The 26,511-nt window shown below is 45.5% G+C and overlaps 1 protein-coding gene across 3 annotated transcripts; it reads left to right on the top strand.

The window, feature by feature from the left end:
* The first annotated feature begins 1,932 nt into the window (after positions 1-1,932).
* Positions 1,933-25,972, top strand: AARS1 (alanyl-tRNA synthetase 1). Of its 3 annotated transcripts, none has more exons than XM_077756321.1 (21): positions 1,933-1,985; positions 4,864-5,029; positions 9,072-9,260; positions 9,600-9,745; positions 12,374-12,565; positions 13,106-13,250; positions 13,601-13,746; positions 14,376-14,484; positions 14,639-14,789; positions 15,734-15,858; positions 16,275-16,419; positions 17,207-17,385; positions 18,748-18,861; positions 20,254-20,460; positions 20,984-21,168; positions 22,745-22,853; positions 23,528-23,641; positions 24,227-24,346; positions 24,463-24,549; positions 24,950-25,063; positions 25,452-25,972. In XM_077756321.1, the coding sequence occupies exons 2-21, from the start codon at positions 4,886-4,888 to the stop codon at positions 25,635-25,637; spliced, it is 2,907 nt and encodes a 968-aa protein (XP_077612447.1). In that variant the 5' UTR covers positions 1,933-1,985; positions 4,864-4,885; the 3' UTR covers positions 25,638-25,972. The 3 variants fall into 3 exon arrangements, with proteins under 3 accessions (XP_077612447.1, XP_077612449.1, XP_077612450.1); XM_077756323.1 differs by lacking the exon at positions 1,933-1,985 and adding an exon at positions 2,067-2,321; XM_077756324.1 differs by lacking the exon at positions 1,933-1,985 and adding an exon at positions 2,067-2,358.
* The last annotated feature ends 539 nt before the right edge of the window (positions 25,973-26,511 follow it).

Genomic DNA, 26,511 nt, shown 5'->3' with positions numbered 1-26,511 from the left:
GCAGAGAGGACGGCACAGCGTTGGGCAAGCGTGCCCAGGTACATATGGGTGCAAGGCTGATGGGTGCAAGGCTGGGTCTAGGCTCCAGCAAGGGGGTTCTTTGTGTGTTGAACGTTGTCATTTTTTCCCCCTGAATATCCAGCTTTTTCGCTAGGCTGGAAACCATGGCACAGGGCACTGTCTGCTTTCCTTGATGTTGATTTTCAGGGACTAATGCATAATAGATCTTCATTGGTGAATGAATAGATGAGGAATGAACATCTCCCACCCACATAGGTCAAACTTTTAAATCTTTATCTCTGAACAAATAGGTGAAGAAGCTCTTTCTCTAGTTTATGCCCTTGCTACTCCAAGTGTGATCTCTCTGCAGCAGCGTAGATATCAGTATCTCTGGGAACCTATTAGGACTCAAAATCTTCGGCCTAACTCCTAGACCTACTAAATCAGGATCTGCTTTTTAAGATACCAGGTGATTTCTTAACAACTTACGGGCTGAAAACTATTCAGTTATTCTCATTTATCCTGATTGTAAATAAATGAACAATCTAAGTCCATTTTATAGATGATTAAAATATTTTAGGTGCCGTGGGAGAATTAGAATCTAGGACTACATATTTCCAAAACTAAGTATTTTTGTTTGTACTCTCTTATTTTAACATTTTTAATGTTTTATGTATTTCTGAGAGAGAGAGACAGGGACAGGGTGAGCAGGGGAGGGTCAGAGAGAGAGGGAGACTCTGAGCAGGCTTCAGACTCTGAGCTAGCTGTCAGCACAGAGCCCAACGCGGGGCTTGAACCCAGGAACCCTGAGATCATGACCTGAGCTGAAGTTGGCCGCTCAACCCACTGAGCCACCCAGGCGCCCCTAGTTGTATTCTCTTGAGCTCTGTTAGCTTTGTCAAGTTCCAAGGGGGTGAACCAGTGTTCTACTGCAGAGTGTGTATAGTACTTAACCTGCAGGCCTGTTTGCTTAGCCCAGAATAAAAGGTTTCTTAAAATACACAATTTGGATGTTGTATTAAGATAGCTTTCCTTCTATTACATAGTTGACCTTATCTGTAAGAGGAAAATATCATAGAGTACTGGGTAATTAGCTGAATAATTCAAGTAGAATGTTTAGAAGAACGTGACTTTTGGGCCTCAATAATTTCTCTTCATGTGTATTGACCAAGTTGTGGGGTGAATGAAAAAAAAATTTTTCATTCTCTCAGGGCACCTGGGTGGCTCAGTTCAGTTAAGCTTCTGACTCTTGGTTTCAGCTCAGGTCAAAATCTCACAGTTTTTTAGTTCAAGCCTCACGCTGTTAGCTTGGAACCTGCTTAGGATTCTCCCTCTCTCCCTCTCCCTCTCCTTCTCTCTACCTCCCCCCCCTTTTGCTATATCTCAAAATAAACTTTAAAAAGTATATATGTCTCTAATTCCTTCACCTGTGACGATTCTATCCTAATAGTGACAACTCTTGCAACATAGTGAAGTTATTGAGACTACAACCAATATTATTTTTATTTTGAAAGTATTTCGTTTCTGCTGAGGTGATGTGTCTTCTGGAAAACCAGCGGTGGGAAGCTGGTAGCCGGCAGCTGGTGGCAGGAAAGTCCCGAGGCGGTCAGATGATGGAATCCGATCCGCCATCTTGGTGTCCTTCCCCAAACCCGCCAGACCTGTTACCATTTACCCTTATTAACCAAGTCAACTATGAAGATTTTGCAAACCAAAATGTCGGCCTCCAGAAGCCGGTCACGTGAGGTATTCCATCCCTTCTTTCCCCGCCATTGCATCAGCCGACTTAGAACCGCCTTCCTGGAAACCGACTAGTAAGCCGATTCGTGCTCAGGTTGATTGGCATGATGATACACCAATAAATGTCTCGGAGAGGTAAGGCATGGTGGGCCACGTTCCATAGGCGCGCTGTGATTGGCCAGGGCCGTGCGCCTTGCGGTCCGTGGTGGCTCCCGGCCGGTGCAGCTGCGCGTCTACGGGACCAGGTAACCGCGAGCTCTGGGTGGTGGGCTCTGAGGGAGGAGTTAGGAACGGCGACCTTTGAGGGAAGCTGACTGGCCTTGGAGAGTTCTGAGGCGCCGCTACAGCGGCTCGGTCCGGGTCCTGAGAGTGCGGTTACCCCAGCGGGTCCCTGGGCCAGGCCCTGCAAGGCCTCAGGAGCTGCAGCCTGGGCTGGAGTCGGGGCGGGCTACAGCACAGCGGGAGAAAGGCCTCTTGTAGACCTCCTGGAACGCCGAGGGTGGAGTGGCCTAGAGTGGCTTTGCCGAGGACCAGGACCTTGGGAGAATCACGGTTGCCATTGACTACCCGCCAAAGCTGAGGTTTTTATCTCCCCCGGTTTTAATCCCCTAGAGACGGGTGAGGCTTTGGGGGTGGTAGTGAGGGTGATCTGGATGGATGGAATTCCTCTTGTGAACTATTTTCTGATTTCTTAAAATTAGCTAAGTAGCTGATACTGGCTCAGGTTCACCTGGAAGCATTTTCTATGCCCCATCGTATTCAGCAATTACTTTTTCAGAGAGTCTGCATTTCCCGGTATGCTTTAAATTCACTGACAGTTTGCTGTTAAAGGATTATATCTAATCCTGTAGTACTTATTTAGCAACCATTGTACCAGATGTTGAGGATATACTTATGTGGTGAGCAAAAATCAGTCATGATTCTCACAGAGGTGGAACTTCCAGCCTCTTGGGGAGATGCACATTAAACAAGCAGTCCAATGCATGTGGAAATTATAAAAGAAGACACCTGCAGCTACCAGAATAAAATAAGGACAATCTGGTCAAGAAGGAGAAGGTTTTTTAAAATAAATCTCTTTGAAATTGATACATAAAAAATGAAATAACTAGGAAAAGGGAAAGAGAAGTAGGGTAGACAGCTTACCTGGGGAATAAAGAGCACATTGAAAGGTCCTGTGGCTGGAGCCTCCTTAAACCCAAGGGCCAGTGTGATTTAAGATACTTGTCAATATCTTTACAGCCCAGTTTGGAAGTAGAATCTGAGGACTATCCTTTTTGCTACCTCTGTATTTCATACAGTCTTCTAGTATATTTATATTGAATAAATGGATGTGTGATGGTGACACAGCTTTTTTTTTAGTAGTCCCAGCCTCCATAGGGCTTATTGTCAATATATTGGATCCTTACATCATTTCAGTTATTCTTGTATATGACTCTCTCTGTTGAGGGCAGAGACTCATTCATCTTGATTCTCAGCACAGTATGCACTTATATAGGTTGACTGAGTGAGCAAAATGGAAAATTGATGTGTCTTTTGTAATTCAGTTTATTTACTTCAGGTAGCCTATTAGAGAAGGAGCAACGAACGTTCTGAAACTGTGCTGTTGCTCAGTCAGAATTGGCACTGTATATTCATGTTTGCCACCATGAAGATTCACTGAGAGCCATGAGGAGGAGGGATGAGGAAAAATATGGTGTGACAAAGTTTCTAAAACCCTAGCCTTGGCTCCTTAGCGTGGACATAAAAACCCTTATCTATGGGAGTTTTAGTCAGTTCTTTTCCTCTTTCTCGGCCAGTGTTTGGCCATCTTTTGCCCAAAGGGCTTTTGTTCGAGTAATGAGTTGACTGAATTCTGAATAAATCAGTTGAAATTGTGGTTAAGCATAGATCCGAGTCACAGTCTCTTGTTCACCATGCATGTCTTTATTTTATCATCTTATAAGAAGGAAAAATAATAGTATCCATATTCTTTTAGGGCTTCCCTGTTTACAGATTGCTTCCAAATATAGGATGGCTTTTGAGTGTCACAAGACCTGAATGGAGTAGGCAGAGTAGATCCTACTTTTTTTACAAAAAAGGAAACAATTTGGGATAAGGTGACTTATTTAAGGTTAGAATTGGCTCTCGGATTCTACAGAGTTAGTAATGTCAGTGAGATGGTTCTCTTTTTTCCCCAGACGCTCAGTGCTGCATGGCACTCCAGCACCTATGCCAGTGATTGGTACCCTTCACTAAGGGCTGTCACTTTTCCCCAACCTTCCTCTCAGGAAAATCATAATAGATGTGAAAGAGCTTTGAAATTATAAAGCTTTTTATTTCCCAATTTCTCTCTCTTCTGATTCCCTTTATCACTGACTCTCAGCTCCGCTTCCTCAATATGGCTGCAACATCTTCACTCCCTAGGAATCTACTAGCTGGGAAGGTAGCAGAGTACCTTAGGTGCTTAGGCTAGGTGGGGGTAGGTACAGTCCTATTTGCAGGCAGTCCCTTGTGTAGCCAGGCCCATCCCCAGGTCCACTGTGTTGCCAACAGCCTGCCAAGATCGTCAGGCCAAACCCAGAGACCCTGGCTTTAGGGATAATGGGACTTTGCATGATTCTAGGCATGTATATTAACAGAACTGGAGGGTTCCTTAGAGTTCATCTCATATGGACCCCTTCTTTTGTTGGTGGAGTTAAATAACTTCCTTAAGGACTGGAACTCAGGTCTCGAGCATCCCCCCCATCCCCAGTAAGCTCTGCTCTGCTGGACTGGAAACCATGACGTTTTTATTCTCATTTCCTAATTCCTGGCCTAGGTCATGGCACAGAGGGTGCTCTTTACATATTTTGGTGTAAATGAATATTTGAAGAAAGCACTCATGCTCTACTTGACATGTTGGTGTATTGAACCTTTTGAGGTTGGCATAGAAAGGAAGAACATGTGGGGCTGTTGCCTGCTGCCGCAGCATATTTTGTTTCAATGATGATTTTAGCCTTGGATGTTACAACATAGAGATTTTGGGATCAAACAGCTTACCGGTGTCCTGCGTTGACTTGGCCTGAGAAGCCAAGAGTCTTGTGTAATGTTTGCTTATCTCTTATTTATTTCTCCTAATTTTCCTTTATTTTTTTCTTTGGTTAGTTCCCATAGGGTTAGTTTCAAGATGGACTCAACTCTAACAGCAAGTGAAATACGGCAGCGATTTATAGATTTCTTCAAGAGACATGAGCACACCTACGTTCACTCATCTGCCACCATCCCATTGGATGATCCCACTTTGCTCTTTGCCAATGCAGGCATGAATCAGGTAAGGGTTTTTTGCTTTTTCTAAACATTTATTTATTTAGTTTTATTTTTTATTTACTTTTTAACACTTATTTTCTAGAGACAGCAAGAGTGAGGGAGGGGCAGAAAGAGAAGGAGACACAGAATCCGAAACAGGCTCCAAGCTCTGAGTTGTCAGCACACAGCCTGAAGAGGGGCTCGAACCCATGAACCGTGAGATCGTGACCTGGGCCGAAGTTGGATGTTTAACTGACTGAGCCACCGGGCACCCCTATTTTTTTATTTATTTTTGAAATGTTTGTTTATTTTTGGCAAAGAGAGATAGAGAGCCAGAGGGAGAGGGTCAGAGAGAGAGAGAGAAAGAGAATCCATGCGGGCTCCATGCCATTAGCATAGAGCTCAACATGGGACTTGAACTCACATACTGTGAGATCATGAGCTGAACCAAAACCAAGAGTAGGACCGTTAACAGAATGAGCCACCCAGGCACCCCTATTTATTTATTTTTTTTAGAGAGAGCACATGCATGCAGGAGGAGAAGGAAAGAGAGAATCTAAAGCAGGCTCCATGCCTAGCATGGAGCCCAACTCTGGGCTCGATCTCATGACTGAAAGACGATGACCTGAGCCAAAATTAAGAGTTGGAGACTCAACTGACTAAGCCACTGAGGCACCCTCACTTTATTTACATTTCTAAGTAAACACTACGCCCAACATGGGACTTGAACTCACGACCCGGAGATCAAGAATCACATGCTTTACACACTGAGCCAGCCAGGCGCCACTAGTCTGTAAAGTCTTGCTTTTATTTTCTTCTAAAAAAAAAAAACTGGGTTTTATTAGTCATTGACTAGGTTAATCTTGCTGAGGTTTGAAGAGACTTTTTAACTCCGCTATTGTCATTCTCCTTCAACCCTTCATTATCCTTGTTTTTTTCTTTGAGTTCTTCAGGTTTCTTTCAAAGCTTTGCATTCATTCCCATTCTGAGGCATGCAGCATTATCGATGTTTTTTTTAAACTCTTTCTTGAAGCTACTGCCACCAATGCCAGTTTAGATCCACTGCTGAAGAAACTGTTAGTAGGATTTACGTTTGGGGCAATTTGAACTATAAAAGATAATTTGGAAGTTTTATTTTGATGTTGAAAACTGTTTACCAAGCTGATTATGAGAAGTGGATTCAGGTTAGATAGCGCCCTCAGGGTTTTCCTTTGTGGTTCACTTGGAATCCTGCTTAGCCCAGTGGACCCACTGGCCCTTAGAATGTGTCTCCCTCTGGGCTAAAGGATTGGTTGACATTTTATTTTCTTTCTGGTCTCTTTCCTGGCATGAAAAATTAGAGTCACTGAGAACGTTTTCCATCTTGTATAATGTTAACTGTGACATACACATTTTCAATTATATGTGTAAATATGTTGTATACACTTGGGATAGCGGCACTGATTTTATGTGGACTTGCAAGGTGATGGGTTTTCTGGAACACTGGAAAGGTTCTTTTGTACTCAAGCATTCCTAAGGTATGGGTTTTGCCTTCTCCCACATGTGCTGACTATACTTGGGGAAGAACTATGAGAGCCCAGTGTTTCTGAATGTTCTATGAATAACAGTAATTATTAGCCTGTGTGTAGCACTTACTATATGCCAGGCACTGACCTATGTCTTTTACGTTGACTCATTTAATCTTCATTCTATACTGAAGCACTGACAGCTCAAGTAAATAGCCTAAGCTGACATAGCTGGCAAATACTGGAGTGTGGATTTGAACCCAGGTAGTCATTTGCTTAACTTTAGTGCTATACTGCCTCTTAATCAGAAATACCTTGATGATGGTTTTGCTTCCTTATTTTTTGTCTTTTTTTAATTTGAAATAGTATTTATTACACATCTGCCCTTTTTCAGGTACTAAGCTAGGTGCTGGATATACACAGATAAGTAATAATAGTTTTTGCTTTTAAGGAGTTCATGGTCTGGGGGTGCCTGAGTAGCTCAGTCCATTAAGTGTGTGACTTAGGCTCAGGTTATGATCTCCCAGATCATGAGTTTGAGCCTTGTGTTGGGCCCTGTGCTGACAGCTCAGAGCCTGGAGCCTGCTTGGGATTCTGTGTGTGTGTCTCTCTCTGCCCTTCCCCTGCTCATGCTGTCTCTCAAAAATAAACATTAAAAAAAAAAGGAGTTCATGGTCCAGTTCAGAACTGTCCAGTAGAATTTTCTGCAGTGATGGTAATCTTCTGTATTTGGGCTGCCCAATATCGTACCCACTAGCCATGCATGATTATTTGTTTAGATTTTTAAATTATTTATTTATTTAAAAAAATTTTTTTTTAATGTTTTATTTATTTCTGAGAGACACAGCATGAGCAGGGGAGGGTTAGAGAGAGAGGGAGAACCAGAATCTGAAACAGGCTCCAAGCTCTGAGCTAGCTGTCAGCACAGAGCCCGACGCGGGGCTCGAACCCACGAACCGTGAAATCATGAACTGAGCCGAAGTCAGACGCTTAATTGACTGAGCCACCCAGGCGCCCCTATTTATTTATTTTTAAAAGTAATCTTTACACCCAGCATGGGACTCAAACTTAAAACCCTAAGATCAGGAGTTGCATGCTTCCCTGACTGAACCAGCCAGGCGCCCCCATGCATGATTGTTGAGCTAGTGTGACTGAGGAACAGAATTTTTTTGTTTTTAAAAATTTTAGGGGTGCCTAGGTGGCTCAGTCAGTTAAGTGTCTGACTTGAGTTCAGGTCACGATCTCAGTTTGTGATTTCAAGCCCCGTGTCTGGCTCTGTGCTGACAGCTCAGAGCCTGGAGCCTGCTTCGGATTCTGTGTCTCCCTCCCTCTCTGCCCCTCCCCCACTGTGCTCTGTCTCTCAAAAATAAATGTTAAAAAAAATTTTAATTAGTTACTAATTGCTTCATTTTAATTAATTTCAGTTTATAAGTAACAAGTGACTAGCGGTTACCAAATTGGACAGGTCTAGTGGGAAAATAAAACTAAGTTACATAACAATGATACATCAAAGTGTAACTTTATAAATATTCATAGCAAATAATATCTTCTCTCTAAACATCCAGTCATTCATCAGGTTGTGCTGATTTTACTCCTTTAAATTTTTTTTTTTTAATGTTTTATTTATTTCTAGGAGAGATAGAGACAGCGTGAGCAGGAGAGGGTCAGAGAGAGAGGGAGTCACAGACTGAAACAGGCTCCAGGCTCTAAGCTGGCAGTCAGCACAGAGCCCGACGCGGGGCTCGAACCCACAAACCGCGAGATCATGACTTAAGCGAAAGTTGGATGCTTAAGCGACTAAGCCACCCAGGCGCCCCTGATTTTATAGGTCTCAATTTTTTTCTTCCTTATCACCCTTACTATTGAGCCAGCACATCACTTTTTAGTATTTTATTTATTTTTCTTTTTATTCAGTTTATTTTATTTTAGAGAGAGAGAAGGAGAGGGGCAGAGGGAGAGAGAATCTTAAGCAGGCTTCATGCTTAGCATGGAGCCTGACAACAGGGCTCAGTCCCACCCCACAGCCCTAAGATCATGATCTGAGCGGAAATCAAGAGTTGAACCCTCACCCAACTGCACATGGTTGCTGACTTTTTTTTTGAAGTAAGCTCTATGCTCAATGTGGGGCTTGAATGGGGATGATTAGGAGTCACTCACTCTATCAACTGAACCAGCCTGGCACCCCCAGCACATTAGTTTTAGAATCACTTTTTCCAGAAAGATATTGTAAGTCCTGACCACCACAGATTTGTGAGGAAGCACAGGTTTCCCTACATCAATCTCTGGCTGTTATCACACATCCAGCAGGCCTTTTCCTTGTGCAAGTGGTCACTGGCAGTGGTGGGGACCGTTGGAGAACTAGGACAGGGACAAGCTGCTCCAAGGTCAGCTGCCTCTATTGCAGCCCTGTCAGGCCACCTGCCTCAGAAGCTTCCCTATTCTAGGCTTATTAGATTACACTCTGAAGAGTTCATGTGTGGTTTCTTCCTGCCAGCGTGTGACTGCCCATATCTGTAACTCCTTAAAGGTTGAAATGTTCCCTTTTTTTTTTTTTAATCTTAGTTCAAACCCATCTTTCTGAACACTATTGACCCATCTCACCCTATGGCAAAGCTGAGCAGAGCTGCCAATACCCAGAAATGCATCCGGGCTGGGGGCAAACACAATGATCTGGACGATGTGGGCAAAGATGTCTATCATCACACCTTCTTTGAGATGTTGGGCTCCTGGTCTTTTGGAGATTATTTTAAGGTAAGCTCAAAAAGGAGATCGGTTTGGAGTTCTGAGCAAAATGGTCATTTCCACTGAAGGAAATTGGTTCTCATTTTGTTTTAAAGTATGAAGTAACATCCAGGAGATTCAAGAGTGAAGGGCTTTTATTAATACTAAACCTTCCTGGAAGCAGTGCCTATCATTTGATTTCAATTTACATTGGATGTCTCCTATAAATTGATCCAGAATTTGGCTGGGTTTATAGTGAAGATATTGTAGTTTTATATTTGTGTTCCTAGGATCTGGACTTTTCCTACTCATACTAAATGAATTTTGGTTTGGCCACGTGATACATCTTTCTTTTTGTTATTTTTGTAGGAATTGGCATGTAAGATGGCTCTGGAGCTTCTTACCCAAGAGTTTGGCATTCCAGTTGAAAGACTTTATGTTACTTACTTTGGTGGGGATGAAGCTGCCGGTTTAGAACCAGACCTGGAGTGCAAACAGATCTGGCAAAACTTAGGGTAAGAACACATCTCACATGTTGAGAGTTTGGAGTAATAAAGCGATTCCTAACTTGGTGCTAGAGTGAGGTCTTAGGTCTTGGAGTGCATTGCCTTTTCCACTTTGGGGCTGTGCAGTTTGAGGGTCAGCAGGGAGTGACTGGGAACATTTCTCCTTTGGTGCATTCATCACTTCTTACTACATTTACTTGATCATTCCAGTGTTCAAAGCTGATATAAAGAGTCTCCCATTGTTTTGCTTTTTATACATTAGAAATTGTGCATATAGTGCATATGTTGTAAAAATTCACCCTACAGTACACACAAATGTGAAAAATAGAAAATTCTTAAGATTAATCAGTGTTAATAGTTTGATGCCCCGTGTATATAATCTTCCAGGCATTTTTTGGTATTTCTGTCACCCTGTGTTTATGTGTGTGTCTTTTTCAACACACTGGTATTCTTCATATGAAACAGATTATTTCTTATGGAAATGGAATGGCATCAAACAGGTCGAGGACAAAGGAAGTTTTCGTTGTTTTTTTGTTTTCTTGTTTTGTTTTTTAAGTTTATTTATTGATTTTGTGAGAGAGGGAGGGAGAGAGAAAGAATCCCAAGCAAGTTCTGAACCATCAGCTCGGAGCCCACTGTGGGGCTTGAATTCTTGACCTCTGAGATCATGACCTGAGCCGAAGTCAGACACTTAACTGATTGAGTCACCCCGGTGCCTGGGTTTTTTTTTTGTTTTTGTTTTTTCCTTATGAAAGCTGATGCAGCAGATGAGTTGTGTGTATTCTGCACTTTGAACTTTCTTTTTAAGTTTTTTTTTTTAATTTATTATTGAGACAGAGAGAAACAGAGCATGAGTGGGGGAGGGGCAGAGACGGAGGGAGACACAGAATCCGAAACAGGATCCAGGCTCTGAGCTGTCAGCACAGAGCCGATGTGGGGCTCAAACTCACGAACTGCAAGATTATGACCTGAGCTGAAGTCAGACACTTAACTGACTGAGCCAACCAGGCTTCCCTGCACTTTGAACTTAATAGGACTCATGAAGTGCAGCATCAAGAGGAATCTGAATGTGGGTTGACATACCCCTGTAGGTAGCTGGCTTGCCTATGTCTTTGTCTCATTTTCTTATTCTTTTTACTGTAAGTCTTAAAAAGAGGCATAGCTTTTTACCATACTTAGCCAGTGCTACTTCTCTGTTTCATTCATTTCATCATTTATTAATTACTTATACTCTCCATATATTATTCCAACCCAACTTCCCCTGGTACTTGATCTGAACCCCTGCTTCGTTAGATGCTATGTTCTAAATGTACTTGGGACATTTTGGTCAGTAAGGCATAGGAATGATACATACTACTCTTGACTTCGGAGTCCTGTTTTGCTTGGCTTGTGTACATCCAGACTCTGCCTATCAAGCAAGCCTAGTCCTTTTTTTCTTTTAAGTAGGCTTCCTACCCAGTGTAGGGCTTGAACTCACGACCCTGAGATCATANCTCTGATCTGTCAGCACAGAGCCCGATGCAGGGCTCGAACCCACGAACTGTGAGATCATGACTGGAGCTGAAGTCAGACGCTCAACCACCTGAGCCACCCAGGCGCCCCAAGCACAGTCTTTTTGAGTGCACTCTTATCTAGCAGCTCTCAGCAGAATCCAATATTTTAGAAATATTTTGATCTTATTAAAGTCTTTTCGGTATCATTTTAAGGTAANGAAAGTCGGACGCCCAACCGACTAAGCCACCCAGGCGCCCCTCAGCAGGGTTTTAATGCTTACTTTAAAAATTTTTTTTAAAGGTTTATTTTTTACTTTTGAGAGAGAGCACAAACAGGAAAGGGGCACAGAGAGAGGGAGATACAGAATTTGAAGCAGGCCCCAGGCTCAGAGCTGTTAGCACAGAACCCAATGTGGGGCTCAAACCCACAAACTGAGATCATGACCTGAGCTGAAGTCAGATGCTTAACCAACTGAGCCACCCAGGTGCCCCGGGGTTTTAGTGCTTATAATAATTGTCATATAGGAAAGTCGTTTCAGTTTTTAAAACAGGAACATTTGCAAGAAAAGATTTGCTTAAATTCTGGTCATATTCAGCATAGATGTTTTCATTTTTATGTGTTCCTTTTTAGGCTTTATCCATATCTTTGCTTGTGTTTATATAGTTATTGATTGCAGTCTATGTGTATTTTGTATTCTATTTTAGTCACTCTCGAGAAGAATTATCTTCTGCATCTTTTTTTTATTTTTTATTTTTTTTATTTTTTATATTTTTATTTATTTCTAGGAGAGAGAGAGAGAGAGAGACAGCATGAGCAGGGGAGGGTCAGAGAGAGAGGGAGTCACAGACTCTGAAATAGGCTCCAGGCTCCGAGCTGGCAGCCAGCACAGAGCCCGATGCGGGGCTCGAACCCACGAACCGCGAGATCATGACCTAAGCGAAAGTCGGACGCTCAACCGACTAAGCCACCCAGGCGCCCCTATCTTCTGCATCTTTAACCCCTGCTGTGCAGGCTCAGCTTTAGTAATTGCCAGAGTGGGCCTTTTTTAATAGAAATGCATAAGGTCCTCTGGTGGTGGGTGCAAGTCTGGGCAGAATCCTTGACAGTGGCTGTAACTGGGTTTATTTTCCCTTCTCTGTGTAGGCTGGATGATTCCAAAATCCTGCCCGGCAACATGAAAGATAACTTCTGGGAGATGGGTGACACGGGCCCCTGTGGTCCCTGCAGTGAGATCCACTATGACCGGATTGGTGGTCGGGATGCTGCACACCTCGTCAACCAGGATGACCCCAATGTGCTGGAGATTTGGAACCTAGTGTTCATCCAGTATAACAGGTAGCCTTCGGGTCCTGGACTGCTTCTGCTAATAGCAGCACCTTTCCTAAAGCCAAGTAGAGAAAGAGGAACTCCTCTTCTGTTTTCTCATCCTTGTCTTTGGGGACAGTGGAGTGGAGCTATAGCAGGCACTAAGGGCATCAGGAGAGCCTGATGCCTTTATTTATTTATTTAGATTTTATTTCTCAGGCTTTTCCCTCTGATCTCTGAAACAGAGCTGAGACCTAATCTTTTATAAACTAGTTTTATTCCACATAGTACCTGCTTAATGTCTGCCTATTCCTGTAATGTCATTTGTGTGGTAATTTGCACTGCTGTGTTAAAGCTCATTTCCTTGAAGCTTGCCTCACTCTTTAATAGACCCCTGATTACTTCTTCCCTTTTCCCCTCCAGTCCCCTCCTCCCACCAAACCAGGCAGAGGCAAGTGGCAACTAGTCACAGCCTGCAAACTGTGCTTTATGTAAGCGAGTTTTAACCAGCAGGGAGGGGTGGCACCCTGGAGTGCTTGTTTCAACTTCCTTTTTCTCTGGATCATGCAGGGAAACCGATGGCATTTTGAAACCTCTTCCCAAGAAAAGCATTGACACAGGAATGGGCCTGGAGCGACTGGTGTCTGTGCTGCAAAATAAGATGTCCAACTATGATACTGATCTTTTTGTTCCTTACTTTGAGGCCATTCAGAAGGTACTGGTCCTATTGAACTATTGCAGACTTCCTTGGAGGCTGGACTGTAAGGCTGGACAGTTAGCTGTACTGCCAGAGAAAAATAATCATGTGCTTTGCCAGCTAAGGGTCCCTGTGACCACCTGTCAACTTAATCATTAACCACCTGAGGCTCTAAGCACCAGGCGCTGTAGTTGGTTTAGTGCAAGGGCCTGGCTGGAGGCCCTTTACTCCCCTTGTCATCTTTCTTGGTGTTATAAGGTCTGGCAAAAGGGTCATCCTTTTTCTTAATGTCCTCTCAGAACCTTCTGGTACAAGGCAGTGCCCGAAGCACTGCTTCCTCATGAGCTGCCTCCTGTTCTTATCTGTAGGGCACAGGTGCCCGGCCATACACTGGGAAGGTTGGTGCTGATGATGCCGATGGGATTGATATGGCCTATCGGGTGCTGGCTGACCATGCCCGGACCATCACCGTGGCACTGGCTGATGGTGGCCGACCTGACAACACAGGGCGAGGGTGAGTGAGTTACACATGCGGCAGGGTTAGGACTGCCACAGTGAGTTTGATGACTCCCTGTGAAACTGAAAGCCATACTTTATTATTGTTTTCTTTGTCTTTTCAGTAGTTGGAGAGATAGCTTAATTTTTTTTTTATGGATTAAGAGAGCTCCGGCTCAATGTTACAGAGCTGCCACTATATTAAATCTTTGTTGCTAAATACAAGATGTATTGAAAGATTGTATTTCAGGCCGTCTGATAAGATATTAGCAGGGTGGGATGGGATAGATATTGATTGGCCCTGGACAACTTTATTATTGACAGGGAGGACTTAGGATTTTGGGCATCAAGCATCTGGCCTGTACTTGCCTCCCTTTCTGGGTCAGCAGGATGTGGTAGAAAAACAAACTGGGGTTACCCCAGGTCACCCTTAATGTATATTTGTGGGTGTATTCCTGAATTTTCTGCTGGAATGTGTTAATGACCATGGGGGCATGCAAAAAGAAGCAGTCTTAGGATAAAAGAAAGTCTCTGAAAAAGAAAGACATAAAGCTGGTCAAGTTGCTTTGGGTAGGATTCCAAAAGCCCCATTACAAAATGCTTAGCTGGGAAGTTTGTCTAGAGGAGATGGGCTTCTGCCTCTTACAGGTATGTGTTGAGACGGATTCTCCGCCGGGCTGTTCGATATTCCCACGAGAAACTCAACGCCAGCAGGGGTTTCTTTGCCACATTAGTAGATGTTGTTGTCCAGTCATTGGTAGGTATATTTCCCTGCTTACCTCTTTTCTGCTAATGCACACAGCTTAGAGGGATGGGGTGAGAAATCGTATACTGCTAATGAGAGTCTTTAGGGGGGTCATGGAATGGTCCCTGTCTTTGTTGACCCCACATCTCTGTTTCCCCTTTGCCAGGGAGATGCATTTCCTGAGCTAAAGAAGGACCCAGATATGGTGAAGGACATCATTAATGAAGAGGAAGTGCAATTTCTCAAGACTCTTAGCAGAGGGCGTCGTATCTTGGACAGGAAAATTCAGAGCCTGGGAGACTGTAAAACCATTCCTGGTAAGGACCAGTTTGTTCCTCTCTTCATCCAGGCTGGTTCATCTTACCTGAAGAGGCAAGTCCTTTTTCACAAATGACAGTAGAGTCCTATGTCTCCAAGGGCTGTGGATAGCTTGGTTACACTGCTTTTGGTATAAAATGAGGTTTACGTAAACATTTAAAAGTATTATGTTATTGTGGCAAAGTATTTAAAGAACACAGAAGTGAAAAATGAAGATTCTTTTTCCTAAACTCATTTCTCAGAAATAACAGTTCTTAAGAGTTGTAGAACTATTCAGAGCTCTTTTCTGTTTGCATACAAACGTATTTAGGGGGGGTGTGTGTTTTCCAGCAAAAATGGGAACATGTGGTATATACTGTTTTGCAGCTTGCGTTATGTTTTACTAGATTGGAAAATTAATTCAAAAAGCTTTTTTTTTTTTTTAATTTTATTGCAGTGTAATGGACAAGGGGAAAGCCTGGTGAATTTCTGCAAACTGAAGGCACTTGTGTTCAGATTAAGAAACAGAACTTTTTTTATTAGGAGACCTCTTGTGGTTTCTCCCTGTCAATTCTGAAAGATTTCATGGATTTTCTGACAAGTGCACAGAACCAGTACTAACTTGCCTTGTCTCCAATTCTTCCGTCACTGCTAGCATCCTTTGAGAAAGGCTTGAGGTGGAAAAGGAGGAGGCTGTGTCGGGGTTTTTTTTTTTTATGTTTATTTATTTTAGAGAGAGTGCGCATGCATGTGCACTCACCCACAGGGGAGGGGTTAGAGAGAGAGGGAGACAGAGAATCCCAAGCTGGCCCTATGCTGTTAGCACAGAGCCCTACTTGCGGCTCAGACTCACAAACTGCAAGATCTTGACCTGAGCCAAAATCAAAAGTTGAACGCTGAACCAACTGAGCTACCCAGGCGCCTCTGTCTGCATCATTCTTACACAATTTTTTGTGCTTTGCAGGGGATACTGCTTGGCTCCTCTATGACACGTATGGCTTTCCAGTGGATCTCACTGGACTGATTGCTGAAGAGAAGGGCCTGGTGGTAGATATGGATGGATTTGAAGAGGAGAGGAAACTGGCCCAGGTAAAGAATTTGAGGAATGAGCAAGAAACCCAGCACCAAACAAGGCAGGACTTGGCTGCAAAGCAAACAAGATTCCTTCTATTAAAATCTTTGAAAGTCTGTTTTTCCCCCAAGACCAATGTGTATCACGTAGGGACTGTTTGGTAGTAATGTATGAAGACGTTTTTTGGTTTTCTTAACTGAGGGTAGGATGCTACCAGTGTCAAGTGGGCAGAGGTCAGGGATACTGCTCAACATCTTACAGTGGACAGCCCCCCAGAACAGAGAATTAACCTGGCTCCAAGTGTCGGTAGTGCCGAGATTGAAAAAACTCTGTTCTGGAGCTTTATATTTGGCATAGTTTAGTGACTTTTGAGGCCTTCAGAATTCATTTTCTCCACATTAGGTTAACTTCTGTTTCTTTCTCTTCCTGGTAGCTAAAATCACAGGGCAAGGGAGCTGGTGGGGAAGACCTCATTATGCTGGACATTTATGCTATTGAAGAGCTCAGGGAGAAGGGTCTGGAAGCAACAGACGATTCCCCAAAGTATAACTACCATTCGGATTCCAGTGGGAGCTATGGTATGTTACTGTGCTTACTGTGCTCACCTCGGGTAGCTTTTGAGAGATGAGTCTCCAGATTAGGAACCAAGGATACCTATTGTGGCCTCTCCAGTCATGCTGTGTAGTCTTGTTCTGTGAGTTATACTCCTAGGGCCCCCTTGGTGATTAATTTTCTAACTCTTTATTTTGGAATAGCTATAGATTCATAGGGAGTTGTGAAAACATTTACAGAGACATTTCTTGTCCCCTTTACTGAGTTTCCCCTAATTGTAACACCCTGCAGAAAACCAGGAAATGGCCATTGATAGAATCTTCAGTGGCTATTGAATTTTGCATCTGAATAGTGGCATTCCAAAGTTAAGAATCAAAAGAAATAAACAGGCAATACATGGTTTTGCTTTTTTACTCCAGCAGAGATACCTAAAATCTATCCCAGCAAGACCACAAAATGAATACATTCTTTGTGAATTGACCTTGGTGGGAGGAGGGGATTTATTATACTCCTAAATACTTATCAGACTCACTAGGTTTCTTGCTCAGTAGCTCAGAGTTAGAGTGACCAGAACTGTCCAAAGTTTTACCTGGGAAACCCCTCGGTCCCGGTTACCTATTCCCTGTGACAGTTGGTCACTCTACTGAGTGTGACATTCCCTGGTGTGAAGCCCTTTTGTGGAGTCTAATGGGCTTGCTTGTAAAATGAAATTAGACAATTAGGATCTAAGGAGAACTTGAGAAATAAAATCAAGCAAAAGCCAGCTAAGAGTGTGTGAATGAAATCATTGACCCTGTTTTCCCCCTTCTGCAGCATTTGAGAGCGCAGTGGCTACAGTGATGGCTCTGCGCAGGGACAAGATGTTCGTGGAAGAAGTGTCCACAGGCCAGGAGTGTGGAGTGGTGCTGGACAAGACCTGTTTCTATGCTGAGCAAGGAGGGCAGATCTATGATGAAGGCTACCTGGTGAAGGTTGAAGACAGCAGCGAAGACGTGAGCCAACAGTTCTTCCTTGGCAGCCGGGGAGGGGGATCCAACAGAGGGCTGGGCCTGGACGTAGTGTTGCTTTTTTGGCTCCTCATACTCCTGGCATTGTGGAGCAGACGTGACCAGTCTTCGGGTTGCGGTCCATTGTCAAGGTCTCTGAAGCCAAGGAAGCTGCCTTTCGTACCACTGATTTCATTGCCATTAGGTCCCCTCTTAGCAGGATCCCTGCAGTTAGGCTGCATTGGTTGATCCTGGGTTCCTCCCTGCTTTCCTCATGAATAAGAAGAGGGCAAACATCTTGCAGAAGCCTCGGCCTCTAGCTCTGCCAGTGCAGACTCTGCGATCTTGGATGAGTTTCCTAGTCTCAATGGGCTTGAGGTTCTTTTTTTTTTTTTTTTTTAATATTTTTATTTCTAGGAGAGAGAGAGAGAGACAGCGTGAGCAGGGGAGGGCCAGAGAGAGAGGGAGACACAGACTCCAAAACAGGCTCCAGGCTCTGAGCTGGCAGTCAGCACAGAGCCTGACGCGGGGCTTGAACCTACGAACTGTGAGATCATGACCTAAGCGAAAGTCGGACGCTTACCCGACTAAGCCACCCAGGCGCCCCGGGCTTGAGGTTCTTTATGATGGCTTTAAGTTTTCTAAGATGCACCTAAAGGGAACGTCTGTATATCTGTGAACATATATGCGTATGTATGTACGCATACAAAGTGGTCTGTATATTTAATGGTAAATATAGGTATCGTTAAACCTCAAAAACAAAATCATCATTTTACCAGGAAAAGTGAGTTTACAGGGGACTAGCAGAGAATTGCAATTTAGGACATGCATGCTATGGCAAAACCATAGGCAAGTCCAACAAAGAAGAGGAACTGATATTTTATAGACAAGAAGGAGGAGGAAGTTGAGAGCGGTTGTTTTAAAGGAAAGTCCATGGGAGAAAATCACAAGTTTGTGGTGATGATGGTTTCTCGTTGGCAGCGTTGCAGGGGTAGTTGATCTCTTATAGATTCAGTGTGCATCTTTCCTTGTTAGGGCCTGTCATTGATGGTTCCTTCCTGTCAAGGATACCGTTTGGGCCTGTAATTGACAATCCTTTCTGAAATTGATTACCGCTCCTGTTCTAGCACCCCCTCCTCGCTCCCTGGCTCCACTTTAGTGAGGTTTCTCTTTATTAATTTTTAGTGTATAATAGTGTGTGTATATATGTACAATAAATATAACGGTATTAGTGTTATGACACATGTATGATGTCATATACACACTAGTAAGGAGAGTCTTAAAGAATGTGTATCATGTACCATATATAAAAAGAGAATATATAAGATTTGGATTTACTTACATACTGGTCTTCTGGATTCCTTTTAGAAAACGGAGTTTACAGTGAAAAATGCTCAGGTGCGAGGAGGGTATGTGCTGCACATAGGGACCATCTACGGCAGCCTGAGAGTAGGGGACCAGGTCTGGCTGTTTATTGACGAGGTGAGTTGTGTTACGCTGGTGGGCATTGGACCTGATTAGTAATCCTATTTTTTTTTTAATTTAAATTTTATTGAGGTACAGTTAACATCTAAAATTCTAAGATATTTAAAATGTATGTCATGGTGATTTGATACACATTATGAAAAGCATTCATCTCCTTTGGCTTTAAATTGGTCCATCATTATTGTCACTCCTAAGTGAAATCGTAAGTAGATTATTATAAATCCAATGCAGAAGTATATTTTATGAGGGGTGCAGCAGCAAGTTATTAAATGTCTATGTTCCCGAGTCAGGTGACAGTGATTTTTATTGTGTTTATTTTTTATTCTAGAGACAGAGAGGGAAAGCATGCATGAGGAGGGGAGATGGACAGAGAATCTTAAGCAGGCTTCATGCTCAGTGCAGAGCCCACTCTGGGACTCGATCCCTTGACCCTCGGATCATGACCTGAGCTAAAATCAAGAGTCAGATGCTCAGCTGACCCACCCAGGCACCCCTTATTTTATTTATTTTAATTTTATATATTTATTCTAAGTAATCTCTATACCCAGCGTGGGGCTTGAACTCCCAATCCTGAGATCAAGAGTTGAATGCTCTTCTGACTGAGCCAGTCAGGTGTCCCAGATGATAGTGATTTTAGTTGAGATTTATAGACTTGTTTCATGGATTGCCTTTTTTTAGATTAACCTCAAATACTTCTTCAGGATCCTGACATCCTGTATTAACTAGGAAAGAGGGTTTTGTTCATGTGACAGAGCTCCAAGATAACAGATTAAAATAAGATAGAAACATGTTTCTTACCTCCAAGTCCAAGCTGACATAGAGGCTCTGCCCCACAGAATCCTAGAGCCCAACTATTCCTTGCTTGTTTTTCTTTCATCATTCCTGGGATGCTGCTCTTGATTTCATAGTCTAAGCAGGTAGCCACTGGATCCATTTCTAGGCCAGGAGTTGGCAAATTTTTTTGTAAAGTTCCAGATAGTAAGTAACTTTGGTTTTGTGAGCTATATATGGTCTCCCTCACAACTGTTTACTTCTGACGATGTAGCATAAAAGCACCATAGACAATATGTAAACACGAGGGTGTGGCTGTGTTCCAATAAACCTATTTATAAAAATGGACAATAGGCTGGATTTGGCCCACATGCCATAATTTGCCAACTCTTGTTCTAGACAGTGAGAAAGAGCAAGGGGAGGGCATGTTCCTTCCCTTTAAGGATGTGCATCGTAACTTCTTACAACCCTTGTGGCCACAATTAGCTGCAAGGGAAGCTGGGAAATGTAGCCCTTATTCTGGGCAGTTATGTGTCCAACTAAAAATTCGAGCAGCCGGGAAGGAGAGAGCAGATATGACTAGCACACCTCTCCACCAGCTGCCTCTGTCCTTTACAGCCCCGACGGAGGCCCATCATGAGCAACCACACAGCTACTCACATCCTGAACTTCGCCCTGCGCTCTGTGCTCGGGGAAGCTGACCAGAGAGGCTCCCTTGTTGCTCCTGACCGCCTTCGGTTTGACTTCACTGCCAAAGGAGCCATGTCCACCCAGCAGATCAAGAAGGCTGAAGAGATTGCTAATGGGATGATTGAGGCAGCCAAGGTAGGTGTGTGTAAGCTCTTGGGTCACGAGCCTCGCTTCTTTCTACATCATCACTCTCTCTCTGTGGAGGCTTCTCAGCAGTCCAGATGCCCTTCCTCTATTGTACCATACCCTGCCAAGCACACAGATTTGTTTGAAGCAGTGATTCTCAATCACACTGGGTGTAGGGGCAGTGGTGGTATCCTGGGGAGGGGGCCATAGGGCCCCTGGGGAGGGGGCAAAGGGAGGTCTTTGCTCCACCCCACCCTGGGACCATCAGAGCTCTTCTGGTTTTGTCTGCTTCACATGTAGTATATCCGTATAAGATTTGGTACACAGTTTAGCCAAATAATTGGAAATTCCTGTTTTGATCCCCTTGACTTTACACGTGGTGCCTGATATCAGCAGACTCAGGGCACATGATGGGCAGAGCCAGGATCAGACACCCAGAGTCCTGCCTGCAAGACCACAAGACCACGCTTTCCCTGCCGCATCTCCAGAGAAGATGTTTTCTCAGCTTTTTTCTGTCTTCTTTCCATGGCAGCCCGTCTACACCCAAGATTGTCCCCTGGCAGCAGCTAAAGCCATCCAGGGCCTGCGGGCTGTGTTTGATGAAACCTATCCTGACCCTGTGCGAGTCGTCTCCATTGGGGTCCCAGTGTCTGAGCTGTTGGATGACCCCTCTGGTCCTGCTGGCTCACTTACTTCTGTTGAGTTCTGTGGGGGAACGTGAGTACCTCAGGGGGAGTGGTAGATGGACTCACTTTTGGTTAATTTGGTGCTACCCTTGGAGGATGTGGGTAAATGGGCTAGAGTCTTATTTTTCTGAGGTTAAAATGAAGTTCTCAGAAGTGTATTTGCCAAACAGCCTTCCCAAGAACCTTAGCATCCTGTGTTCCTGTCAACCCCCTTGGTGTCTGACATTGACATTTGCTGGGTTTGTGATGAAGTATTTTTCCTAGGATGGGAAAAAGCATTATCTTAACACATATAGGTGCTTGCTCTGGTGTCCTGGGCTGATCCTGACAATGTGGCCTGTGAATTCAGGATTCAAGAAGGTTGTGGAGTGATCACTGCGTTCCTGACCTGGTCCTAGCTCTTCTCCACGCCTGGGCCTTCACTTAGCTTCCTTTGCCAGCTTGAGCAGCATTTGGGGATTTACCCCATTGTCTCAGGGCCCCTGAGTCAGGTGCCACAGCATACCCAGCTCAGGTTGGCTTGCGAGAGCCACTTGTTTCTTCCAACTTGCAGCCCTCTGTAGCCCTTGGGGTCATTTTGGGATGGTGTGGTGGCCTGGGAAGCTCCTGCTTCCAAGGGAATCTTGTTGAGAAGAGCATTCTTAAGGGCATGGTGGAGCCCATCCCGGCCTTCTGTGAGCCTCTGGCAGGTAGGGAACAGGTGAGCCTGTGGAGGATGGGATAGGAATCTGGGACACCACATGGCTCCCTCCTCTGCCCAGCTGAATCGGGCCTTCAGATGATTCCTACCCTGCTTTAATGCCTCCTGAGACACTCTTTAGGGCAAAGCCTTTATACCACTCTCTCAGAATGACTGAAAGTTCATGAGCTCAGAGTGTGAAGTTCTCTGGGCAGCTGGGGAGTAAAACCTATTTACAGGGTTGTGGTGAGATTTTAAAGGTAATCCTCCAGTATTCTTAGCTGGTAGCAGGGAGAGAATATAGTTTATGTTTCAAAGAGGACCAAAAACATGAATGAATGTAGAGCCTGCCAGTAGTAACATTGTGTTGGGTTTGAGGGATTATAAAGCACTTTTGTCTGATCTCCTTTGATTTCACTGTAGTCCTGTGAGGGAGAATTCTACTCCATTTTATTTTATGTATTTTTAAAAAATGTTTATTTTTGAGAAAGAGTATGAGCAGGGGAGGAACAGAGAGAGAGGGAGATGGAAGACTTGAAGTGGGCTCTGTGTGGACACCAAAGAGCCTAGTGTGGGGCTTGAACTCACGAACTTGTGAGATCATGACCTGAGCTGAAGTTGGACGCTTAACTGACTGAGCCACTCAGGAGCCCCAGAATTATCCCCATTTTATACATGAGAAAACTGAAGCTCAGAAAGGTGGTGTCTTGTTCAGTGTCAGAGTGCTCTTAGCCCCAGACTTTCCTGGGCTTCCTGGCCTGAGCCATACCCTGAAGTCACCTTGAAGGGCCTCTTCCCACTGTCCCCTTGAGGAGGTTCCCTGGGACCTCAAAGACCTTAGGCCCTCACCAGTCAGGCTCCCAGATGTGGTAGGGACTGGGGTGTGTGGGCTTTCTTGTCACCACGGACTTCATGTTCTGCCTTTTAGGCACCTGCAGAATTCAAGTCACGCGGGAGCTTTTGTGATTGTGAGTGAAGAAGCTATTGCCAAGGGCATCCGGAGGATTGTTGCCGTCACAGGTGCTGAAGCCCAGAAGGTGAGCCCATCAGGCTGGTTCATGGCTTATTTGAACAAGGCAGGAGGAGCCCAGTCTGTGAACTAGGCAGCCGGTTTTGTAGCTGCTGCATTCTGAATTGGAAGTACAGTGCTACCCCCCAAATGTCCTCTGGTTACTCCTAGCTAGTGGATAAAAGCCACCACCACACACGACTTTAACTTAGCTATGTTGTGTTTAATCTTGAAAAATACATGTAAATTCTGTTATTTGCTCCATAGCATATCTGTCTCTAGAAGGGTAAATCATGATTTTGCTATGGCTTCCAGTGCCCCCACCCACTTACTGCCATCTCCCTAGGGGTACATGCTTGGTTTGAGATGCACAGTGTACAGGGATAGTGGCCCTGGGGGTGGGGCTGTAGCTGGTGCCTGACGTGTGCTGAAGCTTGAGGATTGATCATTTCGTGGGGATGAGAAGAGCTCCTACCTCAGTAGTTCTTGTTTATCTCCTGAGCCTGAGTCAGTGCAACTTTCTGCTGGTCAGACATGTGAGAAGGGTGCTGCCGACACTTGCTCCTTGAAGGTAGAGAAACTTCTGGTGTCCTGGGGGTGTGTTGGTCCATAGCCTGCCATCAGTTGCCACAGCTCTTTCCAGACGAGTGAAGCTGAAAGTTACCTGACCGGGAGTTTCCAACTCTGATTGTCTCTCTGCAGGCCCTCAGGAAAGCAGAGAGCTTGAAGAAATCTCTCTCTGTTATGGAGGCCAAAGTGAAGGCCCAGACTGCGCCAAATAAGGATGTGCAGAGGGAGATCGCTGACCTTGGTGAGGTAGGGGCGGCCTCCATCCTCAGGCCCTGGTCAGTGCCAAGTGCTAGCCAGCCAAATAGGACACTCCCCAAGGAACTCTCAGATCCTGGTTCTCCGTGCAGTGGCCCTTGAACTTACCTTCTCTTACCTGGCAGCCTCGCAAAGGGGACTCTGTGAGTCCTGGTCTACGGACCTCTGGCATCTGCTTGCTGCCCCCACGGCCGATGGCAGAGCCTGTTTCAAGCACGAGTGGGCGCCAGTGTTGAGGGAGTTGGTACCCACTGTTTCCAGGGCTCTTGATGTCTGTTAATATGTGGGGGCTTCCTGTGAGCCCATTACAGGCTGTATTCACTAGTTGGTAGGGACCAGCGCTTATAGGGGATCCCAGCCCTCTTTATCTGTCCCTTTCTCTTTTGCCCCACTTGTTACATCTGCTGTACTTGCTTGTAAAGTGACTGGTTTTAAGGCTAGTGGATACCTTTTTGTTCTTTGTTTTCACTTTCCTGGCTATTAGTCAGGGAAGACTTTGGTGTTGAAAGACAGAAGGGCGAGGTGGACTCGGGCCTCACATCCTAGTGGTCCATCCCCGTGGTGTTCTGGTTCCAGGCCCTGGCCACTGCAGTCATCCCCCAGTGGCAGAAGGACGAATTCCGGGAGAGCCTCAAATCCCTGAAGAAGATCATGGATGACCTGGACCGGGCTAGCAAAGCCGATGTCCAGAAGCGAGTGAGTCCTGTGGTGCTAGTGACTGGAAGGGAGCCTGGAGGATCCACCCAGCAAAGACCGTGCAGACCGCTCCCTGGGCCTTTGACCTGAGGGCTCTCTTCTGGATTTCCTTGCAGGTGTTGGAGAAGACAAAGCAGCTCATTGACAGCAACCCCAACCAACCCCTCGTCATCCTGGAGATGGAGAGCGGCGCCTCGGCCAAGGCAACCCAGGGGCTGGGACTGCATGTGCTGCCCTGTGCCTGTCCACTACTTGTCTCCTCTCGGGGTCTCAGCCCTCTCGTGGCTGGACTGTGAGCTTTGTGGCTCTGAGTGGAGTGGTTGCTTGAGAGCCCGCTCTCTGGGATTGAGGTTAGGCTGAGCCACGGAGAGACCTGGTGGCTGTGGAGCTACAGCTCCTAGAGATGGAAGGCAAACCTCAGGGCCAGAGGTGTGGGGAGGGCCTCGGGCTTGGGGCCTTCTCCGCCAGTCTCCCGGAACCAGCACCTGCTCTTAGAGGGAGTGGGCAGTAGAGGGTGCTCTGAAAACTGAGCTCCGCAGGCTTACCGTGGAGAGCATGGCTCCCCTTCCCGAGGCCACGGCCTGACCGCAGGTTTCCCCACAGGCCCTGAATGAAGCCTTGAAGCTCTTCAAGACGCATTCCCCTCAGACGTCTGCCATGCTCTTCACGGTGGATAATGAAGCCGGCAAGATCACGTGCTTGTGTCAAGTCCCCCAGGTCAGCATACCCTGCAGCCCTGTGCTGCCTGCGGTGGTGTTTGTAGCTTTTCTGAGGAAGCTTGCTGCTTAGAGTTGTTTGCCAAGACCCGTATGTATGGGTGCAACCAGTTAGAAACGGCCATTCTCCTGGCCACCTGTTTGTCACTTCCTCCAGCACCCTTACCATCAGGCCTTGTCCTTGAGGGTGTGTTTAACCATGCTGATACCCGGCTTTGCGCTCCGCATGTCTCACCCTGGCCGTGGATCGGTCTCTGCTGGTAGCAGCACCCAGGCAGGTGGGAGTGGGTGTCTGTGGCTCCCCCGTCCTTTTTATTTTCTTCCCTTCTCCATGTCTCCCTCAGTCTCATCCTCTGTCCTGACTCCCACTTTTCCTTTCTGTCTTCCAGAATGCAGCCAACCGGGGCCTGAAAGCCAGCGAGTGGGTGCAGCAGGTGTCAGGCCTGATGGATGGCAAGGGTGGTGGCAAAGATGTGTCTGCTCAGGCCACAGGCAAGAATGTGGGCTGCCTGCAGGAGGCACTGCAACTGGCCACTTCCTTTGCCCAGCTCCGCCTGGGAGATGTGAAGAACTGACGGGTAGGGGCAGCCTCCACTGGGAAGCATCCTCTCCTCACCCGATGCATCCGTCCAGCCAGCTCTCCATCTGCCACGAGGACATTTGAATCTGCCCTCCTAACCCAGCAATAACTGGAACTCACCTGGGAGCTGGCCTGTGACTCAATGGCCACATTACATTTCTGCCCTGAGCCCTACACACCAGCGCCGTCTGTCTAAAACCATTACCCCAGGATTGCTATTTATCATTGTCATGCTTGTGTCTGTAGACAAGGTTCTTTGCCGGCCTGAGGTTTTGGGTCTACAGGGAGGAATCATTTTTGCTGCAGAGAATAAAAGGACCATGTGCAATAGTGGATGATGCCATGTGATCTCTTAACCCCCACCCCTAGAGGGGGCCCCCTGTGTAACAGCCTTTGGCTCCCTGGGTATCTGTAGAATAAATGCTGTGCCTCCACCTGTCTTCTGGTTATGGTCCTCACTGAGTACAGCTCCAGAACCCTGAACTTTCGGAATGGCCTCTGGGATTACCTGGAGACATTTGTGGAGGTGGCCCATAGAATGGGGGGTTGGAAGAGTGAGATGGTGAGATGGAGAAAGGCAGTAATCATTCAGTAAAAGATGGGCATGGGGTTACTGGAAGCAGTTCATAGGAGAAGCTCTCCATTTCTTAGGCCTGTGTCCCTCCCTTTTGATGCCGAGTCATTGGGTGTGAGATCAGAGGTGTTCTCTGCTGTAGGAGGTATTTAGGGTGCCTCAGTTGCCTACCACCACCTCTTTGACCTATCATTCTTGGTTTCCTGATCCAAAGATGGACAGTGAGGACTGGGACCTGCCCTGGTCCTGAATCTGTTCACTCAGGTCTGAGGATAGCTGGGTTTGGAAAGTGTCC

This window comes from Crocuta crocuta, unplaced genomic scaffold (assembly GCF_008692635.1).
Source record: "Crocuta crocuta isolate KB4526 unplaced genomic scaffold, BGI_CrCroc_1.0 scaffold388, whole genome shotgun sequence".
Lineage (NCBI taxonomy): Eukaryota > Metazoa > Chordata > Mammalia > Carnivora > Hyaenidae > Crocuta > Crocuta crocuta.
Note: the sequence above shows the minus strand (reverse complement) of the source record. Positions and strands in the feature narration are given on the sequence as shown.